The sequence below is a fragment of the Felis catus genome, chromosome A1 (assembly GCF_018350175.1).
Source record: "Felis catus isolate Fca126 chromosome A1, F.catus_Fca126_mat1.0, whole genome shotgun sequence".
Lineage (NCBI taxonomy): Eukaryota > Metazoa > Chordata > Mammalia > Carnivora > Felidae > Felis > Felis catus.
Genome location: NC_058368.1, coordinates 193,524,952 through 193,542,081, shown reverse-complemented (window position 1 = coordinate 193,542,081; position 17,130 = coordinate 193,524,952). Strand labels below are relative to the sequence as shown.

Below are 17,130 nucleotides of genomic sequence, written 5' to 3'. Positions count from 1 at the left end.
TGAAAAGTCTTTAGAGAAGATTAATCTAATCTTTCTTCGATGTAATATAATGAGGAGAGAGGCTAGGATCGGAGCCCTGGTGTGTAATCTCAGATGTGCCATTTGCTCTGTCTCCTTAAGAAGGGTGTTTCAACCTCAGCATTATTGATATTTTGGACCAGATAATTCTTTGTTGTGGGGGGCTGTCCTATGCATTGTAGGATGTTTAGCAGCATCCCTGGCCTCTACTGGCAAGATGCCAGCAGCGCCTCCCCAGTTATGAGAGCCAAACATGACTCCAGACATGTGCCTGATACCCTTTTGGGGGAGAAAAATCACTGCCAGATGAGAACCACTGTCTTAAGCTAACCATCCAAGCACTCTGAGTCCTAATTCATCTGTAAAAGTAGGTTCTAATTCCAGTCCTTGTGGGTTTTGGGGGGGAGTGAAATGAGATGATGGATGTACAAGTGTATGTAAATCACACGATGTGACAAATTTGTACGGGGTTTGGTTGCCCTCAGTCACGGTAGCCTATGAACAGTCAAGCTTTCCAAGACTGATACTGGCGGTGGCAAATAGAACTGGGAACTAATGAGGGGGACTGCATGATGAACTAATGAAGGATGACATCAGAACAGGTTATTGAGGCAAAGTATGGTGTGTAGTCCCAACTTTTGAGCCTTAAGAAATGAGGAAATCACCTTCCACGAGAGGCCAGTTGCTTCCTTCTCATGTACACTCCTGGTCACAGAACTATCGTACTCAAGATGTCCCCTTGCTCTCCATTGCCTGCCAGGAATTCAGGGGCTTCCAAATATTGACTGTGACTTCTCTGCTTCATGTTCCCCACTCTTTCTTCCTTGCCTGCACCACAGATGCAGGGCTTCTGGAGTACACAGTGTCCTCTCCGGCCGCCAGCCCGTGCTGATGCACTTCCCTCGGATTGGATGTCTTCTCCGGCCCTCACTTTCTGCCTTTTGAAGCCTTGCTGGCTCCCCATGGACAGATGTATTGGTTGCTTCCTTCTTTGCTCCCCCAGAGTTGTGTTTACATCTCTATTAGAGCACGTGTCATGATCTGCTTCGGATGACAGATGGCAGGATTCGTCTATCTTCCTCTTCTGCTACATTCACCGGCCTGGAGGAGGAAACTGTGTCGTATTCCTTTCCATGTCCCCCAGCCCCTGACACCCTGTCTGCTACCGAGTAGATTCTCCATCAATATTTGAAGAGAATTTCAAAGATAAACAGTTGAACCTAAGCGTAATTTGACCTAAATGCCCAAGTTTGAAATATTAAGCTCCGTGTTTATTTAATCATTGAACAACTATGTATTTAATAGGCCAAGGGGAGCCATTGACCATATTTGAGGAGAGCAATGACATGGTTAAATCTATATTTTGGGAAAACCCGTCTGACTATATGATTTCTAATGATCTTAGAAAATGCATGGCTTTGACTCCTTCAAGCCCCCTTCCCCCAAAGTAAGCAAAACAAATCTTAACTATTACAGGTAGGCGTTGAGGTTTCGCTAATTAATCCTTGTAAAGGACTTTGAGATCTTCCTCTGAAAGGTGACAGAAAAGTGTGAAGCTTTCAGTGACAGCCTAATTATTATTATTACCAGGCACAAAGCTCAGAGAACTTGAAATATCCCCAGGTACCATTCAAAATAGAAAGAGACAAAAAAATGCAAATGAAGAAATTATAAGATGGAATCATTGTATCATAGACTCTTAATGTTGGCAGGGACCTTAGAGGTGGTCTTTCCTGATCTGTTCTCTCACCTTCTCAAGCTGATACTTACACTGCCTCTAGAATGTCCTTTCCCCATACTTTCTGCCATCAGAACCTGAGGGTTAAGAGCTTGGGTCTCATGGTAGAGTTTCCTGTGTTCAAATCCCCAACCTCTCCCTTGTTAGTAGTGGAAACTTGGGTAAATTATTAGGTCTCAGTTTCTTTATCTATAAAATGGGGGTGAGATTATTTACCACAGGTGCTATGGCACAAGTAAGTGATGTGTGCACATTGCCTCGCGTGGTACCTGGCACGTGGTAAATGAATAAACACTAGCTCTAAAAGTCACTTGAGCTAATTAATATATGTGGAAGTGCATAGGCGATTATAAAGCATCTGACCTCCAATTTGTCCCTAGTTTAGGAGCTCCATTGAACATGGTCAGATACTTCTTGCAAATCCCAGCCCTTATAGCTGCCATGTTAGTGTGCATAACTGAGCAATCTTGGTGAAGGAAGTGAGGAGTTTGGAGATAAAATGGCCTAGTCAAATGCCAAAGCCAAATCAGGTCTGTTCTTCTTTCCAGCTGTGGAGGGGTGGACTTTCTTTTTCTCATGGTATCTATCATCTGTTGGGCGGGAGTTCTGACCAGGGTTGTGGGTCAATTGGTATTGCCTAGAACATTCAAGTTCACAGGTAGGACCATATGTTGGTCCTGAGGGTCCAGACTCCATCTTTGTAGGTCTGTATTTTTATGATTGAGTCCCTAGAGCCTCAGGTTTTTCATCCGTAAGACAAGGGTGGTGGCCACTTCACAGGGCTGGCGTGAGGAGAGAGTGAGGAAACACCGTGAAGTTGCTTCAGAAACTGCAAAGTGCTCTGTGGCGGTTAGTGACTGTCACTTTGCAACCCACACGATTTCTGTGAACACAGTTGTTCTCTCTACAGGTTATTTCAGTGGAAGCTCCAGGCCAGGAGGGTCTGCAGAGTTCTCGTTTACATTGGGCATGACCAGCATCCAGAGATAACTGAAAGAAGCCTGAATCTTCTCAGTTAGAATCCCTGCAAAATGACTCATGTAATTGCTCTAAGTATCCTTAGCCTTTATTGTACACCCACACAATTCTGATGCTATAGACTCCTGTGGCATGCAGGGAAAGTGGGAAGGGGGCCCATTTTAAATGCCTGGGATTCAGAAGGGACCACCAATTTGGCCTGTAAAAGCAGACAGGGACTGCCAAATGTCCAAGTCAAGGCACCTGTCAATCATTCCAGACCCTCTGGTTAGCCTTTCTGTCATTCCTCCCATTAGGAAGGAAAAGGCTTTACTTTCCTTTAAAGCTCCTAGGAGGGATTTCTAGGGTCTTCCCCCTCAGGAATTAGTTGTAGGAATAATTGGGCCAGTGGAGTGCAGGAGATATATCCAGCACAGCCCGTGCGCTCCTAGAAAAAGTGACCTAGATCAAGCAGCGGGTGGATGGAGGACTATTGTGGGGACCCCCTGCCACCTACTGACTTACAGCTGAACCCACATTTCCAGTAGCATCTGCTTGGCTGGGACCTGAGGGAGGGGGCAGAGAGAGCTGGGGGAGGCGGGGGAGGGGGAAGGGGGCAAGGGGGACTGAGTTGTCCCTTTCAGGACCAGGCACCCTGTATCATACCCCCCTCCCCCCCACCTAACCGCACACACAGAAAGGAGGAGAAGGTGAGGACTGGGAGACTGGGGGTGGGAGGGAGAGGAGGTCAGCTGTGAAACTCGGTGGGTATTAGCACTGAGCCTGCTGCCTGTGTGAGTGTGAGGGGGAGAGCGAGAGAAAGGGAGGGAGAGAGAGAGGCAGGCTGTGAGAGGAGAGAGGAGAGGAGAGGGGGAGCGAGCCAGCGCTCCGCCAGCATGAGGACGGGCTTCTCTTCCGTGCTCAGTTAATCTGGCTGTCAGTTGGTGTTAACGCTGCCGTTTAAGTGCTCGGATTCCAAAGGGAAACAGACAAACCTCCCAGAAGGAAAGAAGGAAGCAAGCAAGGAAGGCAGGAACTGCAGGAGGAAAAGAACAGGCAGAACAGAGCGAGGAATCAAGGGAAGGGGGGGAAATACCAAATCTATGACTGGACCTGGGCTTCTTTTTCGCCAATGCAAAAAGGAATATGCAGCACATTTTTGCCTTCTTCTGCACCGGTTTCCTAGGCGCGGTAGTAGGTGCCAATTTCCCCAACAACATCCAGATCGGTGAGTGAGAAGGGCAGCCTGGGGAGGGACTTTCTGGGTCTGGCAAGGTTTTTTTTGGGGGGGTGGGGGTGTTGTCTGTGTCCCTGTGTCCCCCCCCTTCTCGCTACAGATTGTGCTTGGTTAGAAAGCTGGGTGATAATGGAAGCTAGACTTGGACCACCAGCAGGGGAGGGGGCTTCTCTTGATCAGATGAGGGGCAGTGGGAAGTGTGCACACACACACACACACACACACACACACACACACAAACACAGGTCCACACACACCACTCACACTCTATGCATGAGCATGTGAAATGGAGGAACCACTGCTTTGAAGGAAAGAAAATTCAGGCTATAGCCAGCAAAAGGGTAGTGGGTGTTTAAAGGAGTTCACTCCATTGCTTCATAGATGGTGCCTGATTTCATTCATTTATATAAATATGTGTGGTGTATTTCTGTGTGATTAGCTATTAAATATGCATGTATGTATTTAAATGACCGAGGGGATGATTATTTCTTGGCTGGGGGAGGGGAAAGAGACCCTATGAAAGAAGGAGTGAAGGGTGCTGGGTTTATTGCAGCAGCTGAAATAATGCCAAAAGACCCCACTCAAAGTCCAGAGGGCTTTAATTCCTGCTCTGGACTCCCCCAGCTGCCTTCTGTCTGTTGTCTGCCATGCTGGGCTGGTGGTCCCCACTCCTCCGATCCTGGAACTTCCTTTCTTCCTTCCATTGCCCCCTCCTCTTAGATTTTCCATCCACAGACATTGTCTACCTTTTACACACACACAAACACACGTACACATAGTTCCCTTCCCTCCGCTTAGCTCTCCCTGTCACTAGGCTCTTATCCTCTCAACTTGGAGGCAGGTTTCAACATGCTGCATGCCTTTTTGTTCCCCATTTCCCTTCCTGGTTGTTGCGTTTCTAAAGGACCCCTCACCCTCCCTGTATTTGTGGAACAGCTGGTAGATATTGCTCCCCCTCACAATAATGGGTGAAAGCAAAACAAATGAGAGCAATGACACCGATAACAATGCGTGTCCACAAGGGCTCGGGGCTTCAGTGTGACCAGCCTTTCAGTGCTGGATGTGTCCCGGAATGGAGCAAGCTGCTTTGCTGGGAGGCATCTTGGTTGGCTTGGGTTCTGTTTTCTCTCCCCTGATAGGGACATAGCTCCACCAGGGAAAGTTCCTGTGACTGGTAGTTTGTGTTCTTTGTGTGAGTGTGTGTTTGTGTGTGTGTGGGGGGGGGGGGCGGTGCTGGTGGCGGTGGTTTTGCAGGTCCTGTTTTGCTGGGCACACATGTGCTGCTGTAGCAGTCTCTTCTGGCCTCTCCAGCATGCTGGCTCCAAGGGTGGCTGGAACAGCCATGGAGTAACTTGCTTTGTTTCCTGACACCTGTTAAGCTACATCCTGAAGTGTGTCTGTGTATATGTGTTAGTGCCTTACACCTTACACGCAAAACAAAACTTCCTGCCTCCTGAGACACTTCTCTTGCAGCCCAGTCTGTAGCCGCCTACCTCCCCACCCCACTGCTTCTTTCATTCATTACAGAGGAGGAGGAAGGGGGCAGGAATGTGTTTGGGGTGTGGTCACCTGGGGGGAGGGAGGGTGAGGCATCAAAATCAAGAAGGAGTTTTTTTGTTTTCACTCCTTAAAATGGAGGCACATGAACATGTGTAAATCACTTGCTCTTATGTGTAGCATTGTTTATATTGGTACCTACGTATTGCCCATAGTTTGCCGATTGTAAATGCTTGCCTTGAGATTTGTGGACTTGCTTTCTCCAAATGTATTTGTATATATCACTATGGGTATAAATGCACAGAGGTGTTTTGTGTACATGCATATGATATGTTTGCCCATGTATCTCTGTAGATTTTTCATTATATTTAACCCCAACTTATTTGTTCAACTGATAAGACCATGATTTGTTCTCAAATAAAAGGTTAAAACATTACATTGCAGAACAAATGCTGAAAATATCACCGCCATCAGGTAGTACTTGATTCTACTTGTACGATCTCTAATAAAAGCCTTACAACCCATTTATTGGTTCTCAAAAACAAACACGTACCCACTGTAGACGAAGTTATAAGTACATTACGCTGGGGCTGTGATTCCTGTGGAAGCTGAGATAAACTTCTATGTAAATATTCATTATAGTTTAGTCTCTGAAAATAGCTGATTCCAGTTCATAGAAATGGAGCTTAATTCATTAACATGTCCACAGTAAATACAAAGGTAAGGGCATGTGCTCTTGCTTCTTGGAACAAGAGCCTCAATAGGCACCTTTGTTGTGCTTTTTACTAGAATAGAATATTCTTTGTACCCTCTTGACGTTCTTAAGCCCCCACATCTTTGAAGTCCAAGGTTTTACCATGCAAATATACACAATGGCAATCTCTTATGTAACAAGCCATTCCTAGGTAGCTAGGATCATGAGTGTCAAAGAAGAAGCAAAATACTCTTTGTAGAAGTCCAGGGTTTTCAGAGAAAATGAATAATAAACCTTAGAGGCCATAGAATACTTAAACTGTATGCAGGTCTTGCTAGGTCAAAGACCAAAAGTGTCAAAGCAAAAGGTTAGAGTGTTGGAGAAGCCCACAGAGTCCCAGAACTAGATTTCACCCTGCAACATTTGTTGCCTGTAAGGCTCTGTAATGAGAAACGGGTCCAATACAGGGAACATGAGACACAGTGAGAGTTCACATGCACAGAAGAGCTTAGGCCACCCAGATGGTCACCCAAGGGAGGAGAACGAGAAATGTAGTTCTCCCGTTTTCTCTGACCTGATCTGGGTTGAGGAGCAAACAATCAGATGTTTGGGCAGAGTGATAGATGTTAGAGGCCTTGGCACATAAAAACTCATAAGTGGAAGTTTAAGCCTCAAAGTCTAGCTGAGTCTATTTGAACTCATATCCCCAAGACTAAAGGCTACAACTAGTGGGTTTGGCACGGGGAGAAGAAAAGGGCCCATCTGGGGTGGGCTCTTGGGGGATTAAACCCATCTCTATCCCAGATGCTATGTTGCCTTTTCTTTCCTCTTAGGGGGATTATTTCCAAACCAGCAGTCACAGGAACATGCCGCTTTTAGATTTGCTTTGTCACAACTCACAGAGCCCCCAAAGCTGCTCCCCCAGATTGATATTGTGAACATCAGCGACAGCTTTGAGATGACCTATAGATGTAAGTAATTGCTTCTATTTCTGACATTTCTTTCTGCGATTAGCCAATGAAAGGAGGGCCTGTGAGTAGGTGGCGGTGTCACAAAAACCACTTGAGTTGTCATTCGTCTTCCTAAGAGAAAGCCCTCCAAGAAAACGGGGCCTTTTGAAAGATTCCATCAGTTGGTATTTTAGATCCTGGAATGCTTTAGAAAATGGGTCTGCTTTCTCACTGTCAGCTAACTTTAAATGCCAGCACAATCGGAGCTTGGGTTGACTGCCTCTTCCCTACCTTGCAGAGGTTTTCTTGTTCAGTTGAGAGAGCTTCACATGTAAGAAACTTATGAGAGGTGTAGAATTAAAGATTCGAACTTGGAAAATGTGGTTTAAAATGCTTAAGCCTTTCCTGTGCATAAGTTAAAAAGAGAAAATGTTACCTGTAGCTTGATTAGAAAGGGTATATGACAAGTTGTATATCTGGTTTCCCATTTTGGGAAATGACCAATAACTATTTTAAAATTGGTGCCTTGACTATTTCCAAAATGCTTTTAAGTGATTGCCTGCTTAAGGCATAGTTTGTTGGATGGCCTCTGAGCATAAAACAGAACAGAGGTGACCTCAAGAAAGAGAAGGAAGAGGGAAGTCTCTGACATATGAGTTGAATGCATTCAAAAAATGTGGGCAACAAAGACCATTTTGAGTTTTTCTGACAACTAGGACTGAAAAGGAGATTGTGTGGTTGCCCGATTGCCATTTGAAGACAGATAGAAGCATAAAAATGAATCAGCAGAGACATTTTCCCTCCAGGGATTAAGCTCAAGTAGGGATTTATGGCATGGAGGTGTGAGCTGAATGGGCAAGAACAACTGGAGACCCAAAACTGGATTAAATTGACACTGTAGGTTTTGTGTGCCACTATGGAGTTGGTGACTTCTATGGAGCTATGGATAGTCAAATACATAGATCCAATGGAGGATCTTCTATGGAACTATGGATAGTCAAACACATAGATCCTATTTCCTTCAACTCTTTCCCACATTCCCTCATGGAGGACTCTCAATGATTTAAACTGAATGTGCATTGTGCCTTGAAAGCTCATATTGAGAATTTGGAATTCTTGCTCTCCTTAAGACCACTCATAAGATAATGTTAATTCAAATTCCAAGAATTATTCCAGATTCCATTTAGAGAGGATTTACTATATGTTAAGAACTATAAGTATTTTATAGACAATTTTATTGGCATTTATTATCATTCATTGAGCATCACTTATGGCCCTTGCAGTACACTAATTTTCATGTGTTAGTTCATTTAATCCTCACAGGTGCCTTAGGGGGCACTATGTTATCTTCTTTTTAGAAAACTGAGGCTGCACCAAATTATATAACTTGCCCAGGGTTGCCCAAGAAATAAATGGTGGTCTTGTGACCCCAAGGTCCATGTTCCTGGCACTGTGATAGATACACTGATCCTTATGGTAGCCTGATCAGTTATGCTTAGATTACTCAAGAAGCAAAAGGGTGTTTCAGAGACTTTTAAGGCAGTTGCTTGATAAAGCACCTAAGGAGGAAACCTTATAGTGCTTCAAAATATAGCTATGATTTTACACCAGAGTGACCCATTGAGTAAATAAAATAGCAATTCTGCATTTTGATAATGCTGAGGTTGAAAATCTTGTCTACTGTGTTACTACCCTTAAAAAAGAGCCGGAGTTTAATTGTTCCGTGACACCATCTCCCTGGAAAGCTAGAATAATCTTGAATAGGTATCTGGTTTTCAAATAACCTCCCATTCCTTTCACTATGTCTTAGAGTAGGTCTTTGAAAGGCGGATTTGGATGTGGGCATCAACATATCTAAAAACAACCTATAATTATGCATAATAGTTTGCATTTATATGCATATGCTAATTTATTTACTGAGGAGAGGCTCCATAGCTTTTGTCATACTCCAAAGCTTTTGTCATACTCTCAAAGGGGTCCATTACTCAGGAAGGATTACTTGCTTAAGGAATCAGGAAAAATAAATGGGTGACATGTGTATTCACTCATACTGCTGAGAATTGTCCACAGCAGAACTTGGTGGAATGAGATGTTAACTGCTGTCCTGGTGTTGAGAGATGTTGACTGACAGGACAAGATAATAAAAGACAAAAAAAAAGAAAAGAAAAAAGGAGGAAATGTTCTGAGGCAAAAGGTGGTGTTTCTGTATAGTTAGCTACCTAAGACTTGATCTGTAATAGGGCTGTTGGCCATTTATTGGGGAGATTGAAATATGATACAGACAGTGTTACCCATTGTAGTTAGTAAATCTGGAGTGAATGGATCTTGGTTCTTGAACTTGATTCCTGCCATATACCAGTGCACAGGTTTCTATTAATTTGGTCTTTCTTTAAATGTTTTTTCAATGCTACGAATTGAGATGGATCCTGGGAAAACTGAGATGATAAAAGGCTCTTGCTTTCAAGTAGCTTATAGTCCAGTGGGGAATGCTGCTGTGGAAATTGTCTAAGAAGCAGTAATGTTATCTTGTGCTTAGATCTTTATTTTTTTTCTCTTTAGCTCCAAGATCAGAGCCAGTACTGGGCAATTTGGGTGGCAATGGTGGCATTGTAATTCCCAGCCTGCCTGGAGGATTCTCTGTTAGTTTTTATATGAGGCCAGGAAACATTTTGGGGCTATGTTCCCTATGGTCCATTGGTCTGGGAAAATGGTACATCTGCCCCAATTTGAATTGAGTAAAAAACGTCAAAGGGAGTAGATCGGTTTTAGGTGGGCTGCATTAACTAATCATTTATGGAAAACCAAGAAAAGCATTTTATTCGGATTTAATTTCATGTGCTATTTGGAAATCTGGACTAGTAGTTACCTTAAATTAACTGTCTAATTACATCCAGAAAACAAACTAAATATTTGCTATTCATAATTTTTGCTGTCATTTGATTTTTTTCCTGCCCATTTTGCTATTCATTATCCCTCCACCAGAGGGTGGAGAAGGGAAGGGAGAGGAAGTATAATAGGAACTATGCCCGCTGGATGTGTTGGCAAGAGAGGATCAAAAAGAACAGTGGTGGTTGTAGGGTAGCGGATGCAGGGAAGATGGAAGAGGAGTATTACTAATCCCAGTAGCTAAGATGAGAGGTTTGTGTCTTCTTTGTAATCAAGTTTCCTTGCTTTGCTTGTCTGCAATCCTTCAGGGATAAAGTCATTGAATCGGCAAAGGCCTTATATTCTTCCAAGCCTGGAGGGGTATGGGTTGAGCAGACTGTCCATAGTGATAGTCATTATTGACCAGATATTCAGCTTATCTCGGTGCCTTTGTGGTAAGTATAAATAAATGGGCAGATGAGAGATACTGATAGGGATTTCCATTGAAGGTGTGAGGAGCAGTTATAACTTAATCCTTAAGTTTTCACTCATGCATCCGTTCGTTCCCTCCATATACAAATGCTCAATGCTTACTTCATGCCAAATGCTGTACCAGGTGCTGGGAATATAATGGCCAACAAAGAAGACGCAGCCTCTTTCCTTACAGTTACGGTTACAGTTTAGCCAGGAGGACCTCAAACTTCAGTGCATATAAAATTCACCGAGACAGCTTATTTAAAGCAAGACTTAGGGGTGGATTCTTAGACTTCTTGAGTAAGAATATTCCAGAGCTGGCCCTGGGGGGTGGGCTCCATATTAGTTAGTATGGGAATCACACTTTGAGCAATTCTTGAATCTAAAAAGCCCTCCGTTCCCTTAGCAAGCATTTTTGAGTCCTTAATCAAACCCAGACATGGTGTTAAGCACTAAAATTGCAGACAACAGTAAGACATGTTCCTTGCGCTGTAGGACGTTATCCCTCGTGAGGCTGTCCTGTAAAGAGAAAATTAAAATGTACTGTTGTTTTGGAGCAGCAATTTGTGGGAAGTGTCCGAGATGCCTTAAAGGGTGGGGGTGGACTCTCAGATAGTGGTGGTTGAAGTGAGTCTCAATGATACATAGAAGCTTTCTCACAAGGTGAGAGGGCAAGAAAGGGATGAGGCAAGTGTGTTCTGGGCAGAGGGAATGACGTGCAAGAGTAAAGAGGATACTTGACTTTGTTACTCTCTTGTTCTGTCCTCTTGAGATATTCCAGGCTGGGCCTCTCATGTGCCATTTCTCAAATACTGCAGAAGGGACCCCAAATGGCATCCATAAGCTAGGTTCAGCACAACATTTAAGAATCATGGAATTTCGGGGCACGTGGGTGGCTCAGTCGGTGGAGCGTCTGACTTTGGCTCCGGTCATGATCTCGCGGTCCATGAGTTCGAGCCCCGCGTCGGGCTCTAGGCTGACAGCTCGGAGCCTGGAGCCTGCTTCGGATTCCGTGTCTCCCTCTCTCTCTCCCCTCCCCTGCTCATGCTCTGTCTCTCTCTGTCTCAAAAATAAATAACCATTAAAAAAAAAAAGAATCATGGAATTTCACATCAAAATTTGGGTATCTTAGGCTCTTTGAAATTTTAAACGATGTAGCAGTATTAGATCTCACATCTATGTAACTCCAATTTGCTGGGATTGAGATGGGAGTATTCCCACCATCCATCTAGATGGTTTCTTTCCCAACCAGCCCGTTTGTCTTGTTTTATTTACCTAGTTGGCTCCTGGAGGCATTGTTTTTATGCCCCAGTTGGTTTGTCCTGCATTCTTGCCTTGATATGTTTATAGATCAGCTGTAACACCAGAATGTGAATCACTGTCCAGAAAGATCACAAATATCTATTGTTTGATGTTGCTGAGAACACCTGGCAAAGGTCTGTACCTCTGACACAAATGAACAAGTGTCTCTAGGAGTCAGGGAATCATATAGCATAAAGATGCTGAGAGCCTGAATGGCAAGCAGGTGGGGGCTAGTTGCCTAATTATGGTAGGTTTCCCTCTTTTATAGACCCATTCATGAAGCCCACGGGGATCTAACCAGACTTTAGGCATGGGTAGTAGACGGACAGCATCTTAACTCTTGCCTAAGGGTCCCTCATCATTTTTAGAATTGTAGACTGATAGTCAATTGAGTTGTTTTGATTGACCTTCATAGGGATCTTTAAAATGTGGTATAAAAATCCAGATTTCTGTCTTTTCTAAAAAATTTAGACCATTGGGCAACCCCAGACCTACATTCCTTCTCAGCTTCTATGGTCTAGAGCTGAGAAGCGCTGTCCAACTTAAGTATAAGGCATAAACTCTCACGTTTACCAAAGTCCTCACCACTCCCTGTTGTACATAAAGCACTGTAACAAAATTACGCAGCTTGCTGAGGCCTGTGAGCAAGCTGAGGTGCTCATATATAATTTATATCCTTCCGCACCTGTCATTTCATTGTTTCATTCAAATAATATCTGTTCTTCACTCTATAACTAGTAATAGAGGACACAAAAGATATGTGAATTCTGCTCTAAAAAAACCTGTATGTAGTAATAATTAAAAGAATGGAGGGCTGGAGCTGAGATAGACAAAGTTAAAAAAAATTTTTTTTAATGTTTATTTACTTTTGAGAGAGAGAGAGAGACAGAGTGCGAGTGGGGGGGGGGGGCAGAGAGAGAGGGGGAGACACAGAATCCAAAGCAGGCTCCAGGTTCTGAGCTGTCAGCCCAGAGCCCGACACAGGGCTGGAACTCACGGACCACGAGATCATGACCCGAGCCAAAGTCAGATGCTTAACCCACTGAGCCACCCAGGCGCCCCTGAGATAGAAAAAGTTTATTTCAAATATCTACCATGTGACAGATACTTCACCTATGTTGTCTTTGAGTTTTCGGACAATCCTAGAAAGTTATTATCCCTAATTTGTAGATGATGCTATTGAGACTGGGCAGGAGTGTCTTCCCCATATTCTGTGGTGGAGAAGGGCTGACCTAGTATTTGAAGTCAGCTTTGGAGACTCCAAAACTCAGTGAGCTTTCCCCCTTTCAAGACACATAGGGACACAGAAAAGAGAACTAGCAGTGAAAGAGTCCAACGCAAAAAGTGCCACGGTGAAGTTTATGATTGGGGGTTAAGAGCTAAGGTTTCTGAGGCAGAAAGTGGCTGTGGGCAATAAGGAAGATTCCTCTGCGGAGGTTGAGCAGGCACTGAAGGGTGGGGCATGTGTTTTGATGAGGTGGAGAGTTCAGAGTTTGCCTCCTGCATCCCCTCTGTGCTCAGTTAAATGGCCGCTGTCTTCATTTGTCTGGTTGATGTTACAAATCTGACTGTGGCTTCTCCATTTTCCCGTATGCCTTCCCTTTAAGACATGCAGGCATCAACATGTATCTGCATTTTCACTTTTGATTCTTTTCTAATATTGCTAATCATAAGCTTTTTGGTGCCGACTTTGTGAACACTGCTTCCTCTGACTAGGTTGAAGACGGCTGAAGTCAGCCAGATTGCTGTTCTCCACTCAGATGGTCAAGATCAATGGTTAAGATTCATTCATTTGTTCATTCATTCAAAACTCTATTATTACTGCCTTCTATGGAGCACATGTACCATTACTACCCCCTTCCAGACCCTAGAAGACAGAATTTACTGATTCAGAATTCTTTCCCACTGAGTGTAGACAGGGCCTTAAATTCTTTCTTTTTTTTTTTTTTAATTCTTTCTCACCATAGCATTACAGGCAGCTACTACAAATTGGTCAGAGTTGAAGTTGATGCAACAGATAAAATCCATTTGCCAATGTAAGACATTATAGTAGGAATTGAGGAAAATAAAATGCATTAGGCATTGATTCTCCCCTGAAGGGGCTCAGTTTCTTATAGAGGAAATAGGCATGCACAAAAAACCTGATATAAAGAAGAGGTTCTCTCTCTGTCTCTCTGTCATGCGCATGCATGCACACACACACACACACACACACACACACACACACACCAGGTTTGAGGCAGTGAAAAGTATGTGAATTGAGATTTGAAGACATGGGTTCAAATTCTGGACTAACTTCTGGAAACAAGCATGTGTGTGACTTTGAACAAGCACTGCCCCCATCCTCATTTAGAAAATATAGCTCATTGCACTGGGTGTTGTATGGAAACCAACTTGACGATAAATTTCATATTGAAAATAAATAAATTAACTTAAATTAAATAGAAAATACAGCTCATTTAGAAAATAAAGCTCAGGGGCGCCTGGTTAGCTCAGTTGGTTAAGCATCCAACTCTTGATTTCAGCTCAGGTCACATCTTGTGATTCATGGGATTGACTCCACGTCAGGCTTTGAGCTGAGTGCAGAGCCTGCTTTGGATTCTCTTCCCTCTCTCTGCTCCTCCCTTGCTCATGCTTTCTCTCTCAAAATAAATAAACATTTAAAAATGAATATGTAACATAAAGCTCATATGATTTCTAAGAGTCCTTCTAGGGCTATATTTCTATGGTGAAAGTGTATAGAAGACTCAGGGATAAACTATTTAGAGAAGACTCTCTTGTATCAGCCACTAGATTGATTGAGAATCTAAGGAAAACTCTGAACTTTGCCCCCACCAAGTTACACATGCAGGCTACATTTTGTATGCCAGTGCAGGGGTACTGAGCCTCCCATGAGCCTCAGGTACATTCATTCAATATTCAACTAGTGTTTATGGAGGGCTTACTAATGTGAACAAAAACAGAAGGCAGCCCTGTGCTCATGGAGCTTACCAGCTAGTGAGAGATGTAGGTATCAAAGAATTGTACAGATGAGTATATCATGATAGGTTGTGACAAAGATGTGAAAGAACGGGCCATGGTTCAGTGAAAGCATGTTACAAAGGAATCAACTCTGGGCACAGGGATGAATAGGTTTTGAGCTAAGAACTGAAGGGTTTTTAGTGATGTGGTGCTGAGAATAGGAGGCATATTCTAGAAGCCTCCTGGACAGAGGCCTGGTGGGGAGGACGTGAGGGGTGAGGGGAGCGTAAGGCTGGAAAGGATGGCAAGGGCTAGGCCTTGTGGGGTCCCATTACAGATTTTGATCTTTAACCCAAGAGCCATGGGAAGCCCACTAAAGGTTTTAAGCAGAGAAGTGTCGTGGTCAGATTTCTGCTTTCTCACCAGGATTCAGATGCTTGAGAGCACTTTGCCACTTTCATGTTCCCTGAAGACTTTCTGCGTATGTAGAAATGACCTCTGTGCCTTTACTCTTGTTGCCAGTTTGGGATGAAGTCTGGCAGCTGGGCAGAGGAACAGACGCTGGGGGGCAGGGGAAGCCGATGACTGGGTGTAGGGGTAAGTTGTCACATGGGCTCCGTGTCGTGCCCATGGGTGTTCTCATGGGGACTGAAGGCTGGTCCAGCACACGGCTGGTAGGCCTGTACATGGAGGCGAGGACTCATCTGGAGTCCCTACTTAATTTCATCAGCAGAAAAGTCCACACTACACTACTTTGGTCTGCAGTCAAACTGGACACCTCCTTGCCGTTTCCTCCACTTGTACCTAGAAACTGTTCATTCCTTCCATGTTCCCCTCTGATATTCTGTCCTTATGGTCAGTCCTAGCCTTTATATCACCATCCTTGCTTTCCCATGGTCATATCCTTCTCTGACTCTTGGCCCTTGGTACCTTCCCTATAGTAGCTGTCATACTTAGCCCTGTGTTTTAGTCACCTAGATCTTTATCTTATCTGACCAACTGGTCTAAGCAACTTGGAAACTATGGCCACATTTTCTTTAGCTTCTCATTGCAGTGTCTACCACAGAATAGTGTTCAGTGATGCTAGTTGAATGAATGAATGAATGAGGGAATGAATGAATGAGTGAATGAATGAATAGCTGTATATTATATAACATCAGGGGCAGGGATGAGAGTAAACCTGAATTATTGCCTTTCACGGGAGTAGTGCTCTGATATTATGAGTTTTGAGAGTTCCAATAGTCTGTGTTGTAAATTCCTGTGGAAGGCTGTTATAACTGTGCTGTTAGAACACAGTGATGGGGGTGAAAACCAGTTGTAAGTCAAATCAGAAGCTCAGCCCCGCTCCTTCTGGACTATTGTCAGTAAGGGTTCTAAATAAGGTGCAAGACTCTACTGTCTATAAAGGATTTCTGGTTCAAGGCCTGGCTGTGGCATTGATGCCTTGTATGGCTTGGACAATTCTTTTTTTTTTTTTTTTTTTTTTGAACTTCAGTTTCCTTCAGATGAAGGAAATAACTATACCAATTATATGTGGTTATTATGAGAAGGAACAAATGACAGTTGATTTCAAATCAACTTTCCACTCAATACAATGCCATGAGGCAGGTGCTTTTAATCTCCCCTTTCCTCAGATGAGAAAACTGAGCTCTCAGAGGGAATGGGAGAGGGCATTAGCTTGTGTGTTTCTAGTTCCATCCCTAGACATCTGCAGTCTGGGCGGGCTTTCTTCAGTCCACTGCTGTGCTGCTGCTCTTGTGGACCCTGCAGTTTCCTTCCTGTAGCAGCAGCTCAGCTCCCCTGCTATCAGAGCTTATGGCTTTTGTCACACAGTCCCCTGCACTTTCAGGTGGCCTGTGCTCCTCTGTGCCAGCTGCAGTCGAGGTGTGCATTGTGCTGAAGATACTGGAAATCTCTTTCCACCCTGACTGCTCTTGTGACTTTGGTGTGTCCCAGCTTGCTGTCCAAAGAGCACACAGAAGCCTAAGGTCATGGGAGGTCCAGATCTCAGAGGATGGGGGCAAAATTGGGGTTAATGAGGCAGTTGTAGGCTAATGAAATTGACACCCAATGGTTAAGCCTGTTTCTGTGTGTTCATTATGTAGAATCTCTAGGATGGAAATGAACATTTTAAGAATAGCATTTAGGGGCACCTGGGTGGCTCCTCAGTTGAGCGAACGTCTGACTTCGGCTCAGGTCATGACCTCGTGGTCCCGGGAGGTCCAGGACCTCAGGTCATGACCTCCTGTGTCCGGCTCTGTGCTGACAGCTCAGAGCCTGGAGCCCACTTCAGATTCTGTGTCTCCCTCTCTCTCTCTGCCCCTCCCCCAGTCACACTCTGTCTCTTTCTGTCTCTCAAAAATAAATTTAAAAAAATGTTAAAAAAATAATAATAAAAGAATAGCATTTAATTTCTGTACAGAAGTAATACGTATAT

The 17,130-nt window shown here is 44.0% G+C and overlaps 1 protein-coding gene across 2 annotated transcripts in view; it reads left to right on the top strand.

Moving 5' to 3' along the window:
• Positions 1-3,588: 3,588 nt before the first annotated feature.
• The window catches only part of GRIA1 (glutamate ionotropic receptor AMPA type subunit 1), a 306,263-nt gene continuing 292,721 nt past the window's right edge, over positions 3,589-17,130 (top strand). For both annotated transcript variants that reach the window (XM_003981365.5, XM_003981366.5), the window contains exons 1-2: positions 3,589-3,941; positions 6,975-7,112. In XM_003981365.5, coding sequence (XP_003981414.1) covers positions 3,860-3,941; positions 6,975-7,112 — 220 coding nt within the window. In that variant the 5' untranslated portion in view covers positions 3,589-3,859. The remainder of the gene's footprint in view (positions 3,942-6,974; positions 7,113-17,130) is intronic.